The sequence below is a fragment of the Leishmania braziliensis genome, chromosome 33 (genome assembly GCF_000002845.2).
Source record: "Leishmania braziliensis MHOM/BR/75/M2904 complete genome, chromosome 33".
Classification (NCBI taxonomy): domain Eukaryota; phylum Euglenozoa; class Kinetoplastea; order Trypanosomatida; family Trypanosomatidae; genus Leishmania; species Leishmania braziliensis.
This window is the reverse complement of record NC_009325.2, coordinates 808,137-828,830: the sequence shown is the minus strand read 5'-3', so window position 1 is coordinate 828,830 and position 20,694 is coordinate 808,137. Positions and strand designations below refer to the sequence as shown.

At 56.4% G+C, this 20,694-nt stretch overlaps 7 protein-coding genes across 7 annotated transcripts; all 7 read right to left on the bottom strand.

The window, feature by feature from the left end:
* Positions 1-1,083: 1,083 nt before the first annotated feature.
* Positions 1,084-3,201, bottom strand: LBRM_33_2230 (conserved hypothetical protein; the record flags this gene model as incomplete). The annotated part of the gene is made up of 1 exon (XM_001567941.2): positions 1,084-3,201. One exon carries the CDS (start codon positions 3,199-3,201, stop codon positions 1,084-1,086), a length of 2,118 nt encoding a protein of 705 aa, XP_001567991.2.
* Positions 3,202-4,474: 1,273 nt separating this feature from the next.
* Positions 4,475-6,355, bottom strand: LBRM_33_2220 (conserved hypothetical protein; the record flags this gene model as incomplete). The annotated part of the gene is made up of 1 exon (XM_001567940.1): positions 4,475-6,355. One exon carries the CDS (start codon positions 6,353-6,355, stop codon positions 4,475-4,477), a length of 1,881 nt encoding a protein of 626 aa, XP_001567990.1.
* Positions 6,356-9,870: 3,515 nt separating this feature from the next.
* LBRM_33_2210 (putative phosphoribosylpyrophosphate synthetase) lies at positions 9,871-10,941 on the bottom strand (the record flags this gene model as incomplete). Its single annotated transcript, XM_001567939.1, has 1 exon — positions 9,871-10,941. One exon carries the CDS (start codon positions 10,939-10,941, stop codon positions 9,871-9,873), a length of 1,071 nt encoding a protein of 356 aa, XP_001567989.1.
* A 2,158-nt stretch (positions 10,942-13,099) lies between these two features.
* Positions 13,100-13,669, bottom strand: LBRM_33_2200 (conserved hypothetical protein; the record flags this gene model as incomplete). Its single annotated transcript, XM_001567938.1, has 1 exon — positions 13,100-13,669. One exon carries the CDS (start codon positions 13,667-13,669, stop codon positions 13,100-13,102), a length of 570 nt encoding a protein of 189 aa, XP_001567988.1.
* Positions 13,670-14,711: 1,042 nt separating this feature from the next.
* On the bottom strand, positions 14,712-16,466 carry LBRM_33_2190 (conserved hypothetical protein; the record flags this gene model as incomplete). Its single annotated transcript, XM_001567937.1, has 1 exon — positions 14,712-16,466. The coding sequence occupies one exon, from the start codon at positions 16,464-16,466 to the stop codon at positions 14,712-14,714; it is 1,755 nt and encodes a 584-aa protein (XP_001567987.1).
* Positions 16,467-18,896: 2,430 nt separating this feature from the next.
* Positions 18,897-19,511, bottom strand: LBRM_33_2180 (putative vesicular protein trafficking mediator; the record flags this gene model as incomplete). Its single annotated transcript, XM_001567936.1, has 1 exon — positions 18,897-19,511. The coding sequence occupies one exon, from the start codon at positions 19,509-19,511 to the stop codon at positions 18,897-18,899; it is 615 nt and encodes a 204-aa protein (XP_001567986.1).
* A 754-nt stretch (positions 19,512-20,265) lies between these two features.
* Positions 20,266-20,649, bottom strand: LBRM_33_2170 (conserved hypothetical protein; the record flags this gene model as incomplete). Its single annotated transcript, XM_001567935.1, has 1 exon — positions 20,266-20,649. The coding sequence occupies one exon, from the start codon at positions 20,647-20,649 to the stop codon at positions 20,266-20,268; it is 384 nt and encodes a 127-aa protein (XP_001567985.1).
* Between the last annotated feature and the right edge of the window lie 45 nt (positions 20,650-20,694).

The window sequence follows — 20,694 nt, the reverse complement described above, 5'->3', positions numbered from 1 at the left end:
GTAGCGGCAGCGACCGGTGCCGGTGCGGCGGCGCTTGATGGCCTTCACAGACCAGTTGTAGCGACGGCGGCTAGCGCGTGGGTAGGCGCAGGCAGCGCAGCGCTCCCACTGGACGTGGTAGGCGTTGCGGCCACAGCGACGACACAAGATGTGCGTGCGCCCATGGCGCTGGCCCATTGACGTGGTACCCTTCGTCATCTTTGCTCCTCGCGTAGAAATACCTTACAAGACTGCGAAAGAAATGAAAGATTCAGTGGGTGGGTGTTGATTGAGGAGAGAAAGGAAAGGAGAGTTGCGTTGCGTGAGGTGGTAAGAAGGACGCAAGCAACGAGTGGGAGTGATTGTGCCCAAATGCGTTCATGTAACGTGTGTGCGATCGAGGGGAAGAGAGGAGTGACGCACCAGCAACGAGTAACAGAGAGAAAGAGAGACAAAATGAGAAAGGGGAAAAGTGTACTTGTATGAGCATAAAAAAGCGCGTAACGGTCCTCTCGATCCCGTCCCATGTCTTCTCTTCCACCCTCTCTCTCTCTCTTTCGCCTCTCTGAAGAGTATGAAGGGAGAGAGATTGGAGGGGAGAGAGTGACGAAATAGAGCGACGTTGCCATCACCGCAGTCTCTGGGCATGCGGGGAATAATGACACGGTCGAATGCAGCTGTCATGAGAGTGCAGCAGGTCCTGCATGCATCCTGCCGGTTCACTCTCCACGTTGTGCTTCTATCGTGTCTGTAGGGTTTGTGTGGTCAGTGTGTGTCGCATCGCTTCTCCGGTGCAGTGTAGAAGACGAACCCCCCCCATTCCTCACGTCCTCTGTCCCAACACCCACCACCGCCGCCTTGCACGCTGCTCCAGACAGACAGGCTCATCGTGTGTGTAGTCTGCTATCATAAATGCGTGCCTCTTGTGCTGTGTTGCCTACCCACTTATGGGATTGATAGAGAGGGGAGAGTCTCAAAGAAGATACAACGATGAAGAAAGGGAGGAGTCAGAAGTCTAGCGGAGTCACACGCTGCATGCAGCCTTCCCCATTCCCCAGTGCCGTTGGTACTGCGTCCTTGCCTAATCACGCCGCCTTCATCACCTCAGCCAACCGCTTCTTCGTGGACAGTGATACACACCCACGGACCTGCAAGTGCAGGTGCGGTCTCCACAGCGTCTTCCTCCCCCGCTGTCTCCTCCTGCTCCACGACGATAGGCTCCTCTGCCTCCCACACCTGCTCCCTTCCTACCTCCTGAAGGAGAACTGAGGGACGGTGAGCAGCACTCTTGTCCTCCACATTTGGCGTCGCAGCGGGCTGCCCACCATCAGAGCTGTGCTGAACAATTTTGCCATCGTGAGGTGCGCTGAGCACAGCCGAGGCCGCCGCGCTTCGCGGCGCGGAGGTAAAGGGTATGTGCCACGAGGTAATAGCCCCCACGCCACTCCCGTGTGGAGAGCCGGTGTGAGCCGCCGAGTGTAACGCCACGTTGTGCAATGGCGTTGGCCGCTTTTCTGGCTCATGCTTCGAAGGTGCGGTGTAGGCATCGTGTCGCTGAATGCAGCGCTCATAAGGAACCGGCAGCTCCCAGTGCAACTCCGTACGATCCCCCACACGCGCGCAGCGGAAGGCAATGCGGTGCCGGTCACGCCAGCGTGTGAAGGCTCTCGGGCTCAAGAGACGGAAGTGGTGGTCGCGCATCTTGTCGTTGGTGCAGACAAACGTGCGATGAGAGGAGACGGAGGCTGCTGTAACTGGCGTAGGCGTCGTGTCCGTCGGATCGGTCAAGAGGAGTGCGCCATACAGCCAGCAGAGGTCATCGTTCAACCCCGTAGGAGAGCAGTAGAGCCACCCTCGATCCTTCCAGCGCTGCACAATGGCGGTGCTCTGTGACGTCATGAACTTCGGCTCGACGTGTCGCTCATGCAACATGACGAGTGGGCGGTGCATTCCGTACGTATCCACGGCAAGCGTCACGGCAGCGTCAATCAGCTCAAAGTTCACGCCTACATCGACGCCGCGGCCAGTGCTCTGGCACTGTGCATTAAAGTCCAAATCATTGCCGGTGATTCGACTCTCTGGGACGCCGCGGTGCAGCATCAGCTGCTTCTTGGCCAGATCGTACCAGTTCGACAGGCCATAGTAGCCCAAGTTGGCGCCGTCAATGAAGACGTCGACGAGATCGCCCGCGTCCAGGCGAGCGTGCATATAGCGCTTCCAGTGCTCGAATCCGAGCACTGCACGGCGGTTGCGGCAGGCCCGCGGAATGATCAGCTCCGTTAACTCGCGCAGAAGATGAGAACGGCAGGCGGCTGTGAAAGGGTACCCGGATAGTTTCGCTTGACAAGCTGGACAGACGCCACACACCTGAGTACCGGTAGGTGGCGCAGCCGCAGCACTGTCGCTGGCACTGACGGTACCTCTCGCAGAAGCACCAGTCGACGGTGGTGGCGAGGCAACAGACAGCTGCAGGACGTGATGCATGTCGTCGACTCTGTGGAGGCGCAACGACGTTTGAACCCCGCGAGGCCTCAGACCGACAGTGGCGTCTTCGTTGGCCATCCTTACCCACGGCTCCAGCACCTCGCGCACCATTTTCTCGCTCACCTCCGCAACGTGCTCGCGCATCTCCTGCAGCATGAAAAAAAGCGTGCGGATAGGTTCTCGAACCTGCACGCACAGCAGGCCAAGTGCAACGTAGTCTGGTTCGGTAAGCTCGATTTTGTGCTTGAGTGCCGCCTCATATACGGCAAAGGCAAGTCGACGGTCCCTGAGCCCACCGCAGCAGTACTGCAAGAAGGCCGAGGCGCTGCGTAGGCGCAAAAGCCCGTGCTGCTCAAGATAGGCAATCATGCGCGTCGCGCCGTCGCGGTCACCCGCCACGCATTGGAGGCGCAAAATCACCGACAGCACGTGCTCCGTCTGGAGCCACTCCGTCGAGATGCCTCTGGAGGAGAACCGGCGCACCTCGGCGACGAGAGACAGGCCGGATGCGGCGTCACCAATTGCCTCGCAGGCAAATAGCGCGGCTGCAAAGGCCTTCGTCGAGAACACTGGGCGGGAAGTGGAAAGCACGCCTGAAGAAGCTGCCTCAGATGAGCCACTGCCGGCAGGCTCCGCACCATCCGTTAGCGACTCCCATGACCCCTGGAGGGCTCTCTTGACGGTCTGCACAGCAGCGGCAGCGTTGCGCTTACCAACAAGCGCATTCACGCGGCGCATGAGGATGTCCTCGGGTGAGAGAGTGCGCTTCTTCCTTTTCGTCTTATTGACGCTTGCAGAAGCCGTGGTGTCGGGGAAGCCCTGGTTCGCCGCTAAGCTTGGGCAGGTATGGCGAAGGTACCTGAACTGCATGGCGAAGACGGGGAGTGGACCTCGTCGAAAGCACATGACAGAGCTGGCGACTCGGTTGGGGAAAGTGTTGAGGTCCACTGGTGTCGCCCCTGCCGACACACGCCAAAGAGACGTGAGCGTGTGCCGGCAGTGCATGACGTAACAGCGGTGGTCAAGCAACGGTGTCGTGGAAAGGTGGTTCGACTCGGTGCGTGCATGTGTTTTCGTGTGTCCGTCGGAGGCGATATCTCCGATCACTGCAGGTGGTGGTCGCGCACTCTTACGCAGCCGGCAAGATGAAAGAGAGGCCAAAGGTGTAGCTACGACTGACAGACAGAGACAGACAAAGAGGACAACTTGATGTACGCCTGTGCTGCGGCAGTCAACCACGTGATACACCGGCACCTCTGTGGCAGGTCATTCCTTTACTCCACTTTTTTTTCGCTCGCACCCTTTCAGATGGCCCTCAAGTACTCCCGAAATCCTCCCGTGACACGCACGACAGAGGCGAAAAGTTGGAGTCGGAAGGTAGAGAGGGAGAATGAGACACTGCGGGTAAGTGCCATAAGAGAGGAGGGCAGCGATCTCCAGCAGCCAAGAGAGGGCACGTTCATTGACGGCAATATAGTAGAGAAGCAAATAAAAAAAGGCGTCCTCAGAACAGCGTCCACGCGCTAAAACCGCCTCCGGGCCTGTCTGCTTCCCCCCAGGCATCGTGGAGCTTCTCTTAGCGCAGCTTTCGCCTCTCCTTCCGACTCCAAGCTGTCACTCCACCACCTCATCTACGAAGCAAGCGCGAAAAAAAAAAAGCAAACTGAGAGATATACAAGGCAGCAATAAAATGGAATAGTGAAACAGGGAAGGGAGCGCGAAGACACCTGTAAAGGAGGCAATGCGCACTCCCCGCATGCACACAAGCACTCATAGCAGTCCCTCCCTCCCGCCCCCCGCCCCACCCCCAACAGCTGGTGGCACGGGCAGCAATACACAAATTGGAATCAGCACTCAGGAGGTAGTCGATGATGCGCCTCCCCTTTGCACCGCTCGATGTTCGGGATGATCAATTCAAGCGCGGTTACACGTCAGCATCGCACCTTCACCCTTTTTGTTGGCGCCTCTCTCCCCCCTCTCCCTCCCCTACACATACACACACACACTCTCTCTACGAGGGTGCAAAAGCCGCTCCTCCACCGTCGCCCCCCGGCCGCGTCAGGTTCGAAGAGTTGGTAGGAGAGGTCGAATCGTATGTGTCCTTCTTGTTCGGTATTGCGAATCGCGTGTCTTTCCTCACCAGCGGCCACAGCAGACGCGGAGAGAAGTTCACCTCAGTTGTCCACAGCACGCACCACTGAATCATGAGGATCAGCCACAGAAGGAACAGCAGAAAGTAGGCGCCCCAACTAAGGTAGCCAAATATGAAGGTTTGGCGAAAGTAAAGGTTCCGTAAGGAGGCACACTCCGCCATGTCGATCCTCTCCGAGAAGATGAGCAGAACTAACTGAATGATCAACAGCGGAACACAGGAGAAGCTAATGCGCACCGTTGACGCCTCCTTCAATATTATGAAGATGTACACGACGAGGATGTACACGATCGTGATGCTGGAAAGAACGACGATGGCAATGTTGTACGAGTTGCATATCCTCATCGGCAGATGGATTGCGGCCGTGGCGAGGAGGAAAATGTTCGTCTCCAGCAGTGATGCCATGACGTAGTGTAGCACGTGCGCTACCGCGCTATGTCGCTCCAGTGGGTGGGGTTCCTTGCCGATGTCGAAGCAGGCAAAGCCAAACCCGTCGATTGAATCGTGCGTTAAAAGAAACCAGGCGTAGCCGAACAGCGCCACGCACCACTGCGCGGTCGCGGCCACGAGGAGCACAATATAAGGCCAGCGATGCCGCCACATAGGGTCGATGCTGACTTCAATGTTGTTGAAGTACGCCTGCGTGATGAGCTGCGGAAAGGCAAATATTATTGCGTAGAAAATGCTAGAGACGCGGCTGCAGGCGACGATGTTATGGGCCAGAATCATGCGCTTCTGCCGCAGCGCACGGAAGTAGGCGATGAGGCAGAAGATGTCGAAAAGCGGCAGCACTGGCACCACCGCAACATAAGGTGACGGCACCAACAAGTACTCCCCGTCTTCATTCCTGGGCTCGTACTGCGACTCGTCCTGCCGGGTCCGCACCGTGCAGATGATGCAGATCAGATTCAGAGCCCAGCCTGCCCCAAAGACAATTAGTGTGTAGAAGCCGTAGCTCTGGAGACTGCCGTTGTTCGCCAAAATCCAGTTCACCAGCACCAGCGCGATCGCCACGGTGGAGAAAACAATCGCGCACAGCTGCACAATCATAAAAATCAGGTTGATGATCTGCATCGCGCGGGACTGGTTTATCAGAATGGAGTGCAGGGGCTCGTCAGGCAGGACGTGCTGGTGATCGTACATGAGCTTGATGTACTCGAAGCCGCTACGCTTGAGCAGGGTGTACTGCTTGTGCGAGAGCCGCACAAAAGGCATGCGAAAAAAGGAGGTGAGGTACTCGTAGATGGCGGGGCTCAGCTCCCCTTGGTTGATAGAAAATAGTTCATCCATGGTCTCCTGCACATTGCGCTGCGCCTCCACATCCGTTTCGTCCAGCGTGCCAGAGTCGAGAATCATTCGCACAAGGTACAGGTTGTGCTCCGCAGCGGCAATCTCGAAGCCACGCACCGGCATCTCCTTCGACCGCGACGCCAGCGCCGCGGCGACAAGGTGCCCAAATGGCTCTGACTGATTCGACTGATACCCGCGCAGTGCCGACAGGAGATCCACCACGTACGCATTCGGCTCGCCATCGTAGCCGTCGACGTCCGAGTCAGTTTCGTCGTTAGCGCCCATGAAGGAGTCGTTCATGGCGTCCTGGTTCGCAATTTTCACGACAGGCTGCGCAGTGCTCGGGTTGTTCCACAAGAGGCGATCCTGGGATGGATCGATGACGACCAATTCAAGCGGCACTTCAAAAGGCCCTTCACTTTTGCGTGAGTCCGGGTCGTCTGGGGGCATCAGTGTGTTGTTGTACGGCTCGAATAGGGTACGTCGGCTTCTGTAGGTGGAAGACAAGGACGGCGGGCGTGTCGGTAGGCTACGTCGGGTGGGGTCGTACGTCACGCCGGTGCCGGAAATCAGTGAAGTGGAGCGACTCGTTACGGCGCGGCGCGTGGGAACGCGAGGCGGTCTCGTGTTCTCGCGCAAGCGCGCCGCATACGCGGCACGCGCTTCGGCAGCAGCAGCAGCAGCAGTGCCACCAGGGTTGACAAGGCTCTCCAGGTAAGAGTTCACCTGCTCGCCACGATTAGAGACAAGCTGGCGCACCGAAGTCCACCAGCTGTTCTTGTCGTCTGCTGCGGTCGTTACTTGTGCCAGTGGCTGGGCCGCAGTACCCGTACCACTACGAAGAGATCCATCGGGCATAGAAGCCCTCAACTCGCGCGCAGGAGTCAACGGATACTGACTAGCTAAACCGCTGCCGGATGCCGAAAGCACAGATGACTGTTGCATGGAAGGTGGCAGCGGAGGGAGGGAGTTTGAGCCACTCGCCCTAGTTACGTTCTTCGCCCCGCGCTGCAAGTCGCTCCTGGCATCACGTGAACTGGGTGCCAGCAGCGACAATGAAGTCGGCAGTGCTGCAGGCATATTGCTGTTGGGTGAAGAAATCCGCTGGCGGCCCGTAGCGCCCCTTCGCGCTGAGCTGGGAGTAGGTGTGTAGCTTGCCAGTATCTCACCAGGGGCAGTGGGCCCACTCCTTGGAGAGGCAAAGGCATCCGACGCAGGTAGTGTCACGGCTGAGGCTGCGGTCGGCGCCAGTGACGCATTGATCTGCTTTGTGGTCTCAGGGAAGATGCTGGACCCCATGCCATCAGTATCGTCGCTGCTTTGGCGAGAGAACGAAACATGCGCCGTGCTGCAGTCCGAGCTGCTGTGAAACGAAGATACGTGACCAGACGACATACGTGGTCCGACAGAGAGCCTGACAGTAGGCGCCGATGCGAAAAATGCACTTAATCGGTTGTTTTGGTCCGGCTGCCCTCTGGAAGAAGGAAAAAAATGCAGTGGAGTGATTCAGGCGCGCGCACTGGCAAGCGCACCACTCTTGAAGATAAAAGCACAAGTGGAGATTTGGCTAGTAACTTCTGCACTCGAGCACTGCGCCCCTTCGCTGCGCGTGTTCGTGTGTAAGAAGTTTCTCTTCGTGAAAGATGGAGAAGGGAACCAGCAGAAAGATAGGATGGCAAGTGCAAATAGAAACCACAAGCAGGAAGATCAAGACGCAATGGAGGTGAGTCCACGCAGCGCACGTGCACGGCTGCAGTTCAGAGTGTGGGCCAACAAGCTAACCTCGCAAAGGTCGTGAAAATTCGGGGGAAGAGAAGGAAGAGAGAAGCACTGGTGGGGGGTGGAGAAGAAAAGCAAAGTGTGCAGAGAAGCAGAGAGAGTAAAAGAAAGAGCCCGCGCGCGCGAGGAGCCTACGAGAGAGAGAAGAGAAGAGGAGGCGCTGTGCTTTTCTCTCGCTTTCTGTGGCGGTTGTCCTCTTCGAGACTCGCGAAATAAAAAAAGGGGGGAAGAAAAAGCAGCACAGAGAGAAAGGCACGCCTTCTTCGCGCGGCGCGCTTCACTGCGGAGTGCCCTTCGTTGTCTCGACCACGTTCAAGTTGCCGCTGTTGTCCGCCTTGCCACTCGCTATCTCTGCTCTCTGTGCCTTCGTAGGTGTCCGACTCACCGGCAGGTTCTTCTTTCAAGTCAGCACCAGGTATGAGCAGTTCTAGCAGAAAAAAAAAAAGAAGAGAGCGTGAATGCACAGGGACACTCGAAGCCAATAGCAGAAAGAAAAGGGGCAGTCCGTCAAGGATGGTGATGGGGTGTGCAAGCGTGACGCTGCACGTCTGTCCACAAGACCGCGCTTATCTTCACTTCACTTCGACCGCCAAACAATTTGTTCCCGTAGGGCTTGCAAGGCGGAGCCGAGGGCTATGTGATGCGTGTGTGTGTGTGTGTGTGTGTGTGTGTGTGAGTGTGTCTGTGTGTGTGCATAGATATCTACGGCTATAATGTGCTCACGAGAGAAGCATGCGAAGAAAATCACACAAGACTTCGCGTAAACCTCGCCCAAGACGCGCTCCGTCTCAGCCTCCCCTTACCGCCACGCACAGCTGACAAGAACGCCAATGCCGCCACACATGTAAGATGCACGTGCAACTCCGCGCGCGCAGTCAACGAGGTGCCCCTTTCTACCAAGGGGAAAGGGAGAAAGCAGGCGTAATGGTGCAGGGGAAAAAAAAGAGAGCAAACGAAACGATTATCCAAAACACTGTGTGACTCGGACCCAATTCGCGCTTGTAGGGGCGCACGCGCACTTCTGTAGAGAAACAAAGGGGAGGCGCAGAGGTTAAAGAGAGGAGAAGCTCGAATGAGCGGCGGAGGAAGGTATTGAACAACCGAAAACAGTTTCAGAGTAGAAACGACGCAAGCACTGAATACTGCGTCGACACGCCTGCGACGGCGTGCGCTCATTCAACGAAGAGGTGGCACAGTGGGGTTCTGGCTCTCGCTCTTCCCCCCACCCCACTTCATCCCTGGAGGCTTTCAGTGCCTGGCAGAGGTACTCCAACACACCCATGTGCCAGCTGTCGATGTCACCTCACCTCTCACGAATACGCAAACCCCCCCCTCCCCCAGCGGGAAAGGTAGAGAACATGGCGTCCCCCTTCGCGTGGTATGCCTTGAGAAGCATCAGCCGTGTCCCGTGAGGCGGCACAAGATGCTGCAATCTGCCATGCACAGTACGCTATGGCACCCCCCCCCTCCCCTCCCCTCCTTTCCTTTTCTTCAAGCCTCACTCATTTGGCTGTTGTTGTTGTCTCGTTCGTTGTTTATAAATGACCACAATTGCGCTAATATGCAGAAAACATGCGGAAAACTGAAACAGAAAGAAAAAATAAAAAGGGGGAGGCCTTTCGCAAACTCCAACACACACACACACACACACACACACACACACACACACACACACACACACACACACACACACACATGGGACGAGAACAAAATAAGAGCTCATGCAAGCATTACACGAATACCTACGTCGCATGCTTTCAGGCTATCAGAAAGGGGTCGGTGAACCTCCAGTGAGACCCCCTCGACCCGGCGAAGATGGTGCAGGCGTCCGGGGAATAGCATTGTGTGCGTGCGCGTTTGTGGGTGTGGGACTGTCTTCTCCACACTGCACATCACTGCAGACACAAACAGAGAGAGAGAGAGAAACACGTCCCGCACTTCAACATTAAACGAAATAAATAGATAAATAAATGTATTACGTGAAAGATCAGCAAGGGAAGGAAGAGAAAAATGAGGACAGGAAAGAAATGCTGAAGAGGTTCCACTTCGCCTCTCTCAGTATTGCGTTAGAGTTTGGTTGTATTCCTGCTTGCCGCTGCCCGCTTTCCTGCCTGCGTGTATGAGTGCGAAAACAACGGGGATGCGCACCCGAGCAAGCCCCCTTTCCCGTGTCACAGAACGTGGTGCTACACCTTCACAAAGAGAGAAGACAGCGAAGCTTCCTTATGGAGGCTGTGCACCGCCTGCGCCAGCAGCGGTGCCGTCGTCAGTACAGTCAGCTTATCGCACCTAGCCGTCTTCAGACGCTGATCAATCGAGTCGGACACCACTAGCTCTTCCAGTGCCTCGCAGGCGTTAATGCGGGTACACGCCGGATCAGTCAAAATGCCGTGGCTCGCGCAGGCAATCACACGCGTTGCACCCATTTCCTTCAGCAGGTCGCATGCCTTGCACAGTGTGCCGGCGGTGTCGACCATATCGTCGATGATGACGCACGTGTAGCCCTGGACATTACCGACTGTCTGCATGGAGTCCACCACGCCCGCCTCCTTGCGACGCTTCAGGATGGTGACAATATGGCTAGCGCCGATGCGATCGGCCAGCACGTTGGCACGCTCGACGCCGCCGGCATCGGGCGAGACTACCACAGTTTCGTTCTTGTCAAACCACGGCTGCCGCATCAGGTACGTTGCGAACTCGGGGAACATGAGCAGATTGTCCACTGGGATGTTTCGGAAGAAGCCCTGTATCTGACCGCAGTGCAGATCCATCGTCACGACACGGTCGACACCCATGCACTGCAGAAGCTGTGCCACCGCGGAGGCAGAGATCGGCACACGCGGCTCGCTCTTACGATCCTGGCGACTATACGCGTAATACGGCACAATAGCCGTAATGCGCTTGGCGGAAGACAACTTCAGAGTGTGCACCAGCAGCAGCAGCTCCATCATGGCTGTATTGACGTCCGTGTCGAAGCCGCCGGCAGTCGGCTGAATGATGAAGCAGTCATCCCCGCGAACGTTGTCGACCACCTTAATATTGAGCTCCCCATTAGCAAAGCGTTTGATCTCCGTGCGGCACTTGTCCACGTTCAGACACTTGGCTACGTTGTCCGTGAGGTCCGGGTTGGCGGTGCCAGAGATGAGCCGAATGCGAAAGGCCGTCTCTACTCCTGGGCGCACATGATGACGGTAGAAGAAGGTCTCCCCGGCGGCGACTTGATGCCCCTTGTGATGCTGGGGTGTGTTTGCAGACATCTAAGAGAATGATATGAAGCAGAAAAACTCGCGCAGGCTCCCAAAATCGGAGAGAAAAGCTGAGAAATGTATACGTCTCTACCAGCTTACTTATGCGCGCGTAGGTGCGCTCGGCCAACTGCCAGCGTACCTCCTTTTTTTGCTTTAAGTGGTTGCAATGGCTCTACTGTTCTTTGGGTTATGTGAGGCTTTGCCCCTGTGTCTTTTATGCTTCGATCGTTAGTGGAAGGCAATGGGAGTTGTTGGCAGAGGAAGGAATGAAGAGAGAAGCACACGGCAGAGCTACGCAGGTAAGGAAGGAAGAGTGAGAGCGTGAAGTCAGCGAAGAAAAAAGGGGGAGACGTGCGCGTACTTCTGCAGACGTGGGGACACGCGTCTGTTGCTGCTGTATGAAGGTGGCGTGAAGTCGGATAAGCGAAGCAGAAAACGAGTGAAAGAAAGAGAATGAATGAAAAACAAAACAAAGGAGAGAAGGGAGAGGCAATGGGACAGCGAAGTAGCGACAGAAGAGGCCGCCTATGCCGGTGCCGGCACGCAAAGACGCACAAGCGCCGCAGAGAATCTTCTTTGTGAAGCACAAGATCTGACTTGTGTAGAGGGCGCACATGCACATACGCGAGAGAGAATGAGACACAACCGAGTCAGATCTATTGTGCAACTCGAGTCTAGAGAAGAGCAAGGTAGGCGGTGCAGCTGAAAGGGCGGCGGCGGGGGTCGGGGGGAGGTCCTACACAGCAGGTGAAAAAAGCTATCACATCAAAGAGAGGCGCAAAACAGTGCGCCTGTGCACACTCACATGTGTGTGTGTGTGTGCGTGTGTGCGTAACGATTACGTTCGGATAAGGGATGAGTGGCTGCTCGGCGGTTGTGCAACGTGCGACATTCTACGACTTGATATAGAGAGATGCTAGCGGCCCCATAATCGGCACTTCATGCGCAGCATACTGAGGGAGAGGTAGCATCGGCACTTTGGCGCAACTAGTTCCACGGCGGCATCGACGCGTTGCAGCGCAGCCACACCCTGCGTCCAGGTGGACACTGGGTGCGCACACAACTGCGTGGCCATCCCAGTGAGCCTGCTGACGCGCAAAATAGGGAGGCAGGACGCAGCTCCGGCAGTGGTGGTACGGTTCGGCACTGTGCGGACACGGTCCCTCAGAAACTGCCGGTGCCGCCTCCACACCTGCGGCTGAAGCCACCGCTACAGCGCTGTCACCACGGAATGAGGTTGCGACGCGGCTCAATGCCGGTGCCACATTCACTGACTGGGAAAGTGCAATCTGTCCAGCGGCGTTGGCAGAGTCGCCACTGCGACGGCGACTCCAACACGCGGAGCAGGGGCATCGAACAGCGTCATGGTGAGCGTGAAAGTACTGGCAAAAGCCGCAGTTGCTTCTCGCCAGCGACATTGTCAAGATTTGTGCGTGTCGTAGATGGACGACCCTCAATACGAGTGGGCAAGGCGGTGCCAACGGCGTGCGTGTAGCTGCGGGTGTCGTCAGGCCTTTTCCTTTTCGCTGCACAGCGTAGAGAGCGATCCGGTGAGCAGAAGAAAATGGAGAGCAGAAGAGAAAGTGGTGGGAACAATATAGGAAAGATTGAGGCAGTACATAGCGCAATCGGTATAGAGTAAAATAAAAGGGAGAGGAACCCTTCTCGGGCATGTCTGCACTGCCTTCACAGCTGCTGTTTCCTGACCCACATGAGTTGGTGTGTCTGCAACACTCCGTATACGAGCTCATATCGCGCACATACCACACAGAAGTGTGAGGAGGAGTGGCCCCACGACCTCACTTTCTCTCTGCGTTGCTGGAGTGAGCAATGTCCCCTCCCAGAATGCCCTCCATCGATCGACGCCTCTCTTTCAGAAGGTACCACCAACTGAATTTATCGGCTGCTTGTACGGAGATGGTCAGTGTATGCGCGGCGTCACATGCGGTTGGTTCGTTTAGCTCCATTTTTCGCTGCTCTTGTTCTTTTACTGCTACAGATACGCTAGCACGGAGGGGGTTAGGAGGGAATAGGCCCAAGTGAAGAACAGACGAAGAGGACGGGGGGAGGGCAGCAGTGGCAGGGCACTTCACCTGGACTAACCTGCCTTCAAGTGATAGACACCCTCCGCTCCTCTCATGGGAGGGACAGCCGCGATGCAGCAGCCCTACCTGCGCTTGTGAGATGCCTTGCTGCCTCCTGTAGGGCTCTGCGGCCCCACCCCGCTGCCGGTAAGCAGTTTCTCCGAGCTCTTCTCGCTCCTATTCCAGAGAGCCTTCGCCCATTCGGGTATCACGTTTGACTCCTTCCACGGACGAAGCAGGTCGCACTCCGCCTTCTCCCCCTTCACGTGCAGGCGGAACAGCTCCGACTGGTACAACGCCTTGGGGTTGTTAAGGCTCTGCAGCAACAGAGGGAAGAAGATGCCGTAGGTCGAGGCCAAGAACGCGCTGAGCACAGCAGGTAAGCCGATCGACGACACCGTAAGGTCACGCAGCTTCCCGAGGTCGTACTCCCAGTGCTTCTGAATGCTCTCTTTGTCGGTGTAGGGGTCCTTGACTCGGATTAGGGTGTCGTCATTGCAGCGCCAAATCGAAAAGAAGATGTAGATCGCCGTGAGCGCAATCGCGACGTGCACTACCACAAAGGTGAAATAGATTCGATGTTGGATATCCGGATCGGTGTTGTCCAGACTCCAGCTCACGATCAGCACCGTGATATGCAGAAAAAGGTTCATGATTTAGTTAATGTGCTGGCAAGATCGTAATGCGCGTGCGGGTAGGCGAGGGGCACTTCGGGAAGGGAGTGAGTATGAAAGCGGGGAGCAGACGGGAATCTTGGATAGTGCCTTACCCGCTTTTCAGGTGTTGCTTGTGCTTCTGTTTCTGGCCACAGAAACACTTGGTGGTGTAGCGAAGAAAACAATCGTACAGGTGCGTGTATGCCACAGAAGGAGAATGGGTGTGTGTGTGTGTGTGTGTGTGTGTGTGTAAGGGGGAGAGGGAGAGAGAGAGAGGGGTCAGAGCATCAGGCAGTAGAATGCCCCAACACTCACACGCGTGTACAATCACCGCTACAGTAGAACCACACACACTGCAAGCTTCTCAGAGCTCTTTTGAATGGTGGCAGACACTGTGCCATGCAGTGAAGGCCCTGAGATTTTGAATGAGTGTATGGTCGTGCTTCATCGCCACCCAGCACCTGAAACAATGGCCACCACTTTGTTTTTTTTCTCGTTTTCAGTTTGTCAAAACGCGTCGGCGTTGTCACGCATTATTCGAGCCTGTCAGTTACACCTCTCTCTCTCTCGCGCTGGTTGCGCTAGTGGACGTCGCTGCTGTTGGCCTCGCCACTCCGTTGCTATCAACAAGCTCTTTTCGTTTTCCTCGATGGCGGGTGTCTCCTGCTCGCACGCCACAGCACCCACGATGACACACATTGGAGCGCGCAAGAGCGCACTTGACAAAGACGCAACAAAGCGCAGCGACACACACCACTGCACACGAAGGGTGAGGAGGGGGAGAGGGAAGAAAAAAATACAGCGTCACATCTCACATCTTTTCCGTTAGAGAAGAGGGTGGCAGAAAGAGAGAGGACGAGGAAAGGGGGTAACGAGAAGGAAGTCTGACAAAGAAGCCGCAGCTAAATGGCGGTTAGCGGGAAAGCCAAACACATCGAAAAGAGCCGCACGCCCCCCGTCCCCATCCCACTTCGTGGCGCTTGAAAACAACTCGAGAGCACCTCTTTCTCAGCTGCTGCACTCTCACCCTCCACTTTCCTCAGCGCATCAACGACTTCCAGTTTATAGGACGGAATAGGTGAAGGCCCTCGTAATCCGTTGTCACCACCAGGCCAGGAACCTGCATGTGCCAGTGCGCTTCCTTCGGGTGTACCAGTCCCTGATGATGAAACATTAGCTGATCGGGGTACTCCTTCAGCCTCCCGCTAAACAACTCGCCCACCGCCTCCTGCTCCTCGTTAACATCGCGCTCGAGTGACAGGTCCCACAGAGTGCAGCATCCATCATCGCTGAGAACAGACAAAACGCTCTCGTTGTGTGGCGCAAACTCCACGGATGTGATGGCCTTCTTGTGAAGTGCGATGCGCTGGATCGGCTCCGGAGTGGCAATGCGCCGAAGATCCCACACCGACACAGCGCCGCTCTCGGCACCCGTCACGAGCAGGTGTGATGCTTGACGGGCACGGTTCCAGTCAGCCACGTTGATGTCGGAGGAGTCCGCCTGAAAAGAAATTTTGCAGGCCCGCATGTCGCGCGTGTCCCACACCTCCACTGCACCGCCGGCACGGGTGGTGATGAGCACGTCTGCCTGCGTCGGACTCCACTGAATCTCCTCAATCGACATGGCGCCAGGTGCGATGCTGCTCGCCACGCTCTTCCACCGGCCGTCGTCAGTGGGCTGCCACACAAACAGGGAGCCGGCGCAATCACCCGATGCGAAGACGTTCGTCTGCACTGAGCTCCAGTCGAGTCCATAGCCCTCCGTCTTGTGCGACGTCGACGGAGTGCAGAACTTCAGCGGCTGAGCCTTCTTGCCCTGCCCCCCATCCGACTGCTGCTTCCACACCTGTGCCTGCTCCTTTGACCAGTTCGAGAAGTCCGTCAGAGCACGCACCTCCGACCCAATATCGAAGACCTGCACGTGGCCTGCGTCAGACCACACGGCCACGAGCTGGCTGCCACTCGCGGGGTTGTTCTGCGGGCAGCAGCGCACGCGGTTGGCGGTGCCGTAGTGCTTGATGGCGCGGTGGTGTACCACTGGTTCGCCATCGTTCACGTCCTCGTCGACCGCGTCGTCCTCGTCTTCCTCGCTATCGTCCTCTTCACCGATGTAATCTTCCTCACTATCGTTGTCACTGGCTACATCATACTTGGTACGACACATGTTCGTTACGTAGAGCACCAGCAGCTCATTGCGGGCCTGCTCATCCGCCTGCGTGCCGCACACCAGCACCGTGGAAAGCGGGTATTTGGTGTGGTTCTCTTTGTTGTCCTTCACGACATCGAAGGACAGGCAGGGATACTCGGTGCGCAGCTGGAAGAAGGCGTCGTAGGCCTTGTTCGAGAACTCTAGCTTCATTGGCTCACCGCCCTCTGCTTCGCCGACGGTGGCACCGTCGATGTCACCGCGCCACACCGACACCGCTGCAGCACCACCGGTCTCGTCATCGTCGTCGGAATCTGCCTGGCCAGCCTCCTTGAAGGAGATAGACTTGAGGCCCTTCGTAATGTGCGCCGAGGACTCCTTCTGGAACTCGGCGTACTCATCGTCGTTCTCGTCGCTCGCCTCGATGATTTCCTCTTCGTCGTCGTCTTCGAAGTCCTCAACGTCGCCCTCGTCATCTTCCCAGCTGCCGTCATCGTCCTCGAGCTCCACCTGCCGCTTCGCCTCCTCGAGCTCACGCTGCCGAAGCGCCTCCTCTTCCTTTAGCATCTCCTTCGCATCCTTGGTGCGAATGCGCGCTCCAGGGGCATCCTCCCCGTCTCGCGACGTCCGCTTCGCTCCGCGTTTCATTGGGCCTAGGTCTTTAAGAAAACAAAACAAAAAGACGAAGAAATGAAGAGATGCGGAGTAGGCTTCAGGCGTGCGCTGAGCTTCGAAAAAAAAAAGCCGCAGAGGGAGAGCAAGCGTACCACGGAATGGAAGCAAAGAGAGAAGGCGGGGATGTGTGCTTGTGCCTGTCTGTCCGTTTGGCTGCAGCTACTGTTTCGTGAGAGAAAAAGGAGTGGAGCGCTACGGTGATGTTGCTTCGCCGTGTACTTGTGCTAGGCACCTCTGCTCTTCGCGCCTATAGAACAGAAGCCAAGAAGCACAATCGGAAGGAAGAGAAAAACACCCCCGCACGCGTGTGCCTATCCCTGGGCCGGCTCCAGTGCGCAGTAGACCCTTTGTGCGTGCACACGTGCGTGATCGAGATTGAAGGGGAAATGCAGATAGAGAAGAGAGGCGTATCCGTCGTGAGTGTGTAGCAGTGGCATCAACAAGGTGCGCATAATGAAGAAAAAGACCAGGGTAAAACAGTACAAGGTCAATCACATCGGAGGAAGAAGAGAAGGGCGAAGGAAAATCGAATGCAAGTTGATGAGCCAAGTATGTGGCTGGGCAGACCCTAACCGCGAGAGTGGTAGAGGGCAGGTTCTGGAAGGACTGGCGTGAGAAGAACGGATACCCGCGCACACAGAGAAGAATGAATTGCGCCTTCCGCACCCCTCACGACAACACAGCACGCAGCTTTCGAATGTCCTTCTTCTCTCCTCGCCTCTCTTCACAGACACACACACACACACACACCGTCCCATTCCTGCTACTTCCTCCACCCATCCACGTGTCAGCAACAGCAGCGCGTCATGCTCTTTTTCGTCCGTGATGTTCTTATCCTTCACATTGAAGCTTACAAGGCACTCTCGAGTGCCACGATAGCAGAGACCCGGCCCCGCTGTGGCCTTTTTGTGTAGCTCTTCGCTCCCCTACCTTGTGATGGGCCTGGGCCGAGAGGCTCGTTGGCCCTGGGGCGGCATACTCGAAAAGAAAAGTGGGCTTCTCTCTTTCGTTGTCCGCTCCGAATCGCTGCGTGCCGCCATCAGCGATTCGGAGCGGAAAAGCAGCGAAGGAAAAAAAGCGAGGCGGAGAAGAACGCCGGCAAACGGCACCACCGAAGACACACACACGCGCGCGCGCGAGGAAGAGACACAGCGGACTGGCCGCTCGCAAATATGTACACGCACCAACACCGCTACACAAACGCAGGTCGAAACACCAAAGGGGCAAGGCAACGTCGATATAAATTGACTCCACCGACGTAGACATGCGTGTGCCCCTTCTTCTCGTGTACTTTTCCGTTGTGTAGGTGCGGATAAGCACGGCATGTGCGAAAAAGGCGCCCAAAAAAAAAAAGGCTGGAAAAAAGGTGGGGGTTATGTGAGGTAACAAGGCCACAAATACACGCCAGCCACGCCGTCGCAGACGGGCTTGGCAGGCAGGCGGGGGGCACGGGCTGCGAAACGCGGCGAGAGAAAAGGGGCAGGGAAGGACGGACAAAGAGAGAAGAATAGAAAAGAGTGAAGTGGCCGCCTCACGCGCAAGAAACGAAAAGGAGAGAAAAAAACATCCAACACACACACACACACTGGAAGACGTAGAGCAACTCTCACTAGTGGATAGATGCGTGAGCATGTCTGAGACGCTCACAGATCTCTCCTCTTACATGGGCTGGAGAGAGAAGAGGACGATGAGGAAAGGAAGCAGAGGGATAGAACGGGATAAGTGCACCGCCAGAAGTCCTTGTAAACAGCGTACTAACCACCCTCTCGTAGAATTCACTCCCTCCTCAAGTGCTCACCGTCATGTTCTCCTCACACCGCTGTTGGTAGCTCAGCCAGACTCTTCCTTTCGCTTTCCCTTTCCGATACTGTGTCGCTACCTCCTCTCCCCCCCCTTCGCTAACAGTCATCCTATCGGTTGCCTCGAATTCTCTTTTGTTCGGTGAAGCTCCCGTGTGGGTGTGTGGGGTGTCTGGCTCTCTCGCCCCTCACGCAGATCCCTCGGTCGCTACACGGCGCCCTGGTAGGCGCACAGCGTACAGGCAAATACGCACAACCCACACAGCAGCCGTACAGCGCTGGCCCTGTATGTCAGCGGTGGAAGTAAGCGCAGCGAATAAGCAGAAGCAAGCACAAGACGAATCGGTTTCGAGTGAATCCAAAGGAAGTGGACAGAGTCGACAGCCGTCCGTTCTGCAAAACTGGGGGAGAGGATTACACAGCACACGAGAGCTGCGTGAAATATGATGAGAGAGCGCGGCAGCGATGTCACGATGGAGGAAAGGAGAAAGAGAAGTCGGCTCACGTGAGACATCGCTGTCCCCACTTTGCCTATTCAAATTTATCCACTGAGACGAGAGGAGCGTGCACCCCTACCCTTCGACTCTTCACTTTGTATAAGGCCTTACAGCGCCTGTAGAGCTTTGAGACGCTCCGAAATGTCGTCCTCGTCCACATCCTGCTTCCGCTCAGGCATTGCAATGCTGTTGCCCAGCGGTTTATTGCTAAGCTTTGCGCTAAGATCAATATTGTTCGCCGCAGCCACCTGCTCCATCAATGAGTCAACCTCAGTCACCGGCACCGTGCTGGCTGAGGAGTTCTCGAAGGCAGCATCCATTGTGCCCAGATTCACGTCCATCGTTCCGACTTGCTGCTCAAAGGCATCCATCACCGTTGCAATTCTCATGGGGTCCATAGAGCTGAGGACCTTGTCCATGCCCTTCACTGTGGTGGACATCGCCTTGGTCACCATCTTCATCTGCACGGCAGTTTGTATGCGTGACGAGGCAGCGTCAAGGCGGGAGGCAAGGCGGAGATAATTCAGGCTCTCATTGCGCTTGCGAATCGCGTTCTCGGCATAGATGCGGGCTGCCTCGGGGTTGCCCTTCTCCAGCGCCTTCTTGACATTCAGCCTCTCCTTTTCCGCCGACTTTTCCGATGCGGCAGCGCTCTTTGTCATCTGCTTGGACGCAAACTTTATGTTGAACAGAATGTCGCACATTTGGTCGTCCTTCCCCATTGTCGATGGTGCCGCTGTTCCTAGGGGGGGGGGTCCACGTGAGAGAAGGTGGGTTGAGAGGAGGAAAACTGACTAGACTAAGGGAAGGAAGAAGACAGAAACGAGGGACGGTGCCAGCGTTAACGATCGATGGCAAAACCACAGCGCAAAGGGGAGGCAACAAAAAGGTGAGCGGGGGGGCCAGAAAGAAGAGATAAGCAAACAAAGGAGATCGGTGCAAAGCATACGAGCTGGTGCCTAGGCATGCGTGCAGGAGCACAAGTGGGGTGGGCCGGTGTGCATGCATCGACTGTGATCCCTCGCTCTTCGGCCAATGAGCTGACTTCCTCCCCTCCCCCTCTCATTCCCTGTACCCTCTCCTCCCACCTCATCCACACACACACACACACCACGGTTTAGTAGGGAAAACGTAGTCGAGCAGAGACGCGGTGGGCAATGAGAGAGACATACAAAGAGGCAGGAAAAACAAGCACGCGAGCAGCGAGCGAGGTAGGAAGAAAAGAAGCGGATTCCATGAGCAGGTCTCGTTGTCTACACAGACACACCCAGGTGCTAACATGGGGTCTGCTTAGCACCGCCCTCGGGGCCGGCAGACAACGTGAGTGACACCGGATGCCGCGAAGGAAAAAAAAGCGTGGAAGAGCAGAAGCCACAGCACCCGCACTTCCACTATTTGAAGGAGAGGCCGCACGCACAAACTGGGGGAGGCAAAGAACCGGGCGTACAACCTGCATTAGGGAGGCACTCATGGAGGTTACGGTCCCATATCTTTTGAAAGGCGCGCCTCGTGAAGCATAGCGTACAGCAGCGGGACAGACGACGGGGCGGCAGCCATGTTCAGCTCTGACGCCAGTACGCGACGCGGCACTTGGCTGTCCGGCGATCGAGCCTCGAGCTGAAAGACGGCCAGCGTGTGCTCTAGACCATTGAAGGTGAGGTATTCCTTGATGAGCTCATTGATCACCATGTTCTCTGGAGGTACAGGCGGGTTCTCCACATTCCTGCCATCGCCACTGGTAGTGACATCAGAGAGTCGCTCGAAGATGGCGGCGCGGAGTTCAGCCTTGATGTGGCTAATAGTCCCGTTCGCCTCCAGTGACTCTCGCATCGCAGCCTTGAGGGACTCTTTGTTCGACATATCTCCCTCTCAGATCCTTTCAGACTCGTCGGTGAGTTCAGCGGT